Here is a 4,150-nt window from a genome sequence, read left to right as displayed (position 1 = left end):
TGATTTCCATCAGAACTAAGCAAGTCCTCGTGTTGCATTCCTAGCTTATTTTATGCAATAGCAAATTAGCAATAGCAATATCACATCACAAGACAATCTATTATGTTTTATATACTAATAACAAATCAAATCAGTAATCAGTATGGAGAACTAAAAGAGTGGCAGCACTACTGACAGTATCATGTTGTCTATACTAATTCTGCTTTTGGTAAGTTATTCTAATTATTGTACTTGAATTGACTTACAGTCGATAGCAACACGTAAAGTAGGGATGGTTTAACTAAGTCATAATAATCCATCGCTAATATGCTTTCAAAAGAAAATGGCAGAGTTCCTTTACGAATAAAAAGACATCGTTCACAATATGTAGTACATGATATAATTAAGCTACCATGGCCGACCAGAGCAAATAACTTACTTGTCAATTGATGTCGTTCAAATAATTCAAATGTCATTTTATTCTTAATGACCACTCATACAAAATCTTCTTTAGAACAGAGGATTAAAGTTGCTTTGAATCTCATTTTGGACAACTAATAAACTTTATATTAAAGTCATTATCATCAAAATAAACTAGTCAATTCATTCTGTTAGGCTGTTACCATTATTTGTGAAAAGTTCATCTTGATTAAGTTTCCCCGATTATTAAGGAAAAAGAACAGATAACATTTAAACTCCTCTAATTTAGGACGATTTTATAACTTTACAGAGTTACAGTTAAACGGGATTCGCTGCACTGAAACTTTTTTGGTTACGTTGTGAATGAGTATGGGGCTATGGGCTACCTGTTATCTCAAGTGGTCACTGCCGGCCCATCCGAAGGCTTCTTCAAAATTGAGTTGGTTTTCAATAGTTACACTTACCCTACAGTCCTACACCCAAACAACACCTTATCCTCTCTAAACACCACACATACCCTCAAAAGGACACTCTCTTTTGAAACAAAACATGGCAACTCTTCATTTTTCCACATCTCCTCCCTTCACCATTTATAAACAAAAGCAACCGTTCAACCACTCAGCATTCCATATCAAACCACCTAAGTTCAGCTCAAAGCGGCGCTCATTAAACGTAATTCGATCGTACAAAGTGGTGATTGAGCATGAAGGGAAGAGCACAACTCTGGAAGTAGACCCAAACGAGACAATCCTTGAGAAGGCATTGGATAGTGGTCTGGCTGTTTCACATGACTGTAAGCTTGGTGTGTGCATGACATGCCCTGCTCGTCTCCTAAGCGGCTCAGTTGATCAAGGTGACGGTATGCTCAGCGAAGATGTTGTAGAGCGTGGTTACGCGCTGTTATGTGTTGCTTATCCCCGTTCAGATTGTACTGTTAAAACAATCCCAGAAGAGGAGTTACTGTCATTGCAATTGGCAACAGCCAATGACTGAGGTCTTAGGAAATGCTCAATTGTAGTTTCTGTTTTATAGTTCCAATTTTGAATTGTACCACAAAAATCAAATGTTTGTTATATATGCTTTTGGTTATTCAAGATCAATCGAGAACCAACAACTTCACATGAAGAGAACATCTGCAAGAAAAATACTCTATCATGCATTTTTGTAAAGTCTAAACAGTTGTTACCCATGGTTGCTAGCTTGCTACTGCTAAAGCTAATGTGACTATACACAAGGTAGTTAGCTAGAAGAAAATTTGATCAAATTACAAGTGTTGATACAAGTTTTATGGTGCATTCAGTTATAATACATCCAGTAAAATGCATACAAAAATAAACGCAAAGTGCCATCAAATTGAGCTGGAGTTATTAGTTCTAGCTGCAAACACAACCCCCATAATCGACATTTAAGCTCCTTGTAACTGGGCAGTCAAAGCAAGTGAGATACAGCCTTTTACATTCTCTATTATGGCAACACAGAAAGCAGAACAGAGACGGAAAGAAAACATTTAAACAGATGCTCAAGATGCACAATAAAACTGACCAAACCTGGGGAATCAAGCATGAATTATCTTCTCCAAAGTTCACAGAAACCACGTCCACGCAGATGGATTCCAACTTGCATACTGTGCTATTCTCGTTACTAACTACTTAGAAGAGAGGATTACCTTCTTAGGTTTTCTTTTCTTGATCTTCACCTTCACATTAATCCCATGATCAATCAACGACTGAAGTACAATCTGAAGCTTACCCTCTACCTTATCACCTTTCCTTGGCGTATAAACAATGTCATGGATATCATCGGCCAGCGCCCTTTGAGCCAAAATTCCACCTACAGCTGCACAAGCATTGTCATCCTTTGTAGACTTCAAATCAAATTTCATATCCTTAGAAATCGAATGAGCGACAACCACCACGTTACTAGTCGCCCTGTGAACAATACACGCTCGAACAGAACTCTTCGTTATAAAAATATCCAAACAGAAAGGTTCATGGTAAGGCGCCGTTAGTTGATTAAAAGTTGGTGTCCTCTCCGTCTTACCAACAGAAGAACTATCCATCCCCTCACGTGGAGCTTTCTTCTTCACAGCTTTCACCACTTTCTCTTTAGGAGGCGTTTTAAGATTCACTTTCTCCTTCTGTTCTTCCTTACGCTTCTTGGATGATTTTTTTCCTTTTTTTCCTTTCAAATCAAGATTATACTCTTCAAACTCCCTCGAATCTCTATCTAATTTATAAAAAAGCTTACCACGAAACCTCATATCCTCAATATCATCAAATTCAAGTGATGAGGATAAACTCTCAGGCTCGTCAATTGGTTCGACTACTTTAGACTTCCTCTCAAAAGATCCATTCATTTGTTGTCTCCACGCTTCGCTTAACCCCGACGACACTTTCCAGCTATCGTGATCCACAAGCTCAATGTTAATATCCTCCAAGTGAGCTCTACTTGGTTGTAGTAGTGACGGGAAACCCATACCCATACGGGAAGGTGGTTTTGATGCTTCGTCTACGTCGACCAACCTTGGTGCATTGGAACAAAAACTACAGACACGAAAAGGAACAATGGTGTTCTTTCTGAAGAAGAATCTAACAGCCATTTGGTCAGTGGCTTTCGACTAAAAGACTAGATACTATTCTATTAATGACAATTGTTGAGGAAAATCATCAAACAATTGGTGGGTGTACGTAAATATTTTCCCGTTCCAAGCCAATCGAAGGAGCAAATCGAGTATGACTAATAAAAGTGTTAACAGACTCAGGACATCTATCTATCTATTCTAATTCTAATAATAAGAAACCCAACTCCCCACTATTTCCTTCCAAACTCTCTTTTTCTATCTCTCTCCCGTTCTATTTTGTATTTTCTAATTCTCGCTCTTCATTCAACCAATGCAACACATTGAATTTTAATTGGTTTTTTTCCCTCTCTCGACCTTCTATATTTAATTGCAGATTGAACAGATTAATACAAAAGCGGTTACAAATGCACTGTTTTATAGACTGCTTCAAAAACTCAATATTTTTCATCGAATTGTAAGAAAACAATGAACCCATATTGCTTTTGTTTTGGTTTATTAAAGGCAGTAGCACTTCAGCTGATTATTATCTGGATTAACCTTGTTTTTCCTACATTAGACAAATGAAATGCACAAAGGTAATAAGGTTTGATTCTGATGCTTATTTGGCTTTCCTAAAAATGGAATTGTCTTGTAAAAATATTCCAGTCTGTATGGGAATCAGTACAATTTCATGGATGTTAGATAGACTATGGAACTTCTAGGTTTAATCTGTATTTAATCAACGTATAGTAATATAATTGTAGTGTTGGGCTATGGTTTCAGGGGAGTTAATTTCCATGATCAATGATCCTTTTCCTTTCTCCTGCATACGGTGGTAATGTTCTTCATGCATATCATCTCTGATTGGTGAAAGCCTATTACTTTTCTCTTGTTTATTCGTGGTAAGTCATACTGGTAACTGGTTGAGCAGAGATACTTCAATAACTGGACGGTCTGCCATTGCCTTGGGGAAGATCCTTGTTTTTGGATTATAAAGATCAAAGCGTTGTCCATTTGATGTGAACAGTGGTTCCACACAAAAATCCGCATATGCTATATTACATGAAGCTTGATGATGGCCAATGAAACCATATTTGAAACAACACACCGGAATATTTTCATAAGAGAATTGGACCCATTCAACACCATTAACAACTTCAGACAGTTTAAATCCCGATGGGATTGGATAGG

The 4,150-nt window shown here is 37.4% G+C and overlaps 2 protein-coding genes across 2 annotated transcripts; one reads left to right on the top strand and one right to left on the bottom strand.

Moving 5' to 3' along the window:
* Positions 1–857: 857 nt before the first annotated feature.
* FDC1 (2Fe-2S ferredoxin-like superfamily protein) lies at positions 858–1,499 on the top strand. Its single transcript, XM_086561513.1, has one exon. It carries the CDS (start codon positions 949–951, stop codon positions 1,390–1,392), a length of 444 nt encoding a protein of 147 aa, XP_086417639.1. The 5' UTR covers positions 858–948; the 3' UTR covers positions 1,393–1,499.
* A 139-nt stretch (positions 1,500–1,638) lies between these two features.
* LOC147499720 (Ribosomal L18p/L5e family protein) lies at positions 1,639–3,481 on the bottom strand. The gene has a single exon (XM_086561512.1). It carries the CDS (start codon positions 2,996–2,998, stop codon positions 2,045–2,047), a length of 954 nt encoding a protein of 317 aa, XP_086417638.1. The 5' UTR covers positions 2,999–3,481; the 3' UTR covers positions 1,639–2,044.
* Between the last annotated feature and the right edge of the window lie 669 nt (positions 3,482–4,150).

The sequence above is a fragment of the Coptis chinensis genome, chromosome 5 (genome assembly GCF_015680905.1).
Source record: "Coptis chinensis isolate HL-2020 chromosome 5, ASM1568090v1, whole genome shotgun sequence".
NCBI classification, from domain to species: Eukaryota; Viridiplantae; Streptophyta; class Magnoliopsida; order Ranunculales; family Ranunculaceae; genus Coptis; species Coptis chinensis.
The sequence above is the reverse complement of the archived record's forward strand: the minus strand, read 5'-3'. Positions and strand labels throughout refer to the sequence as shown.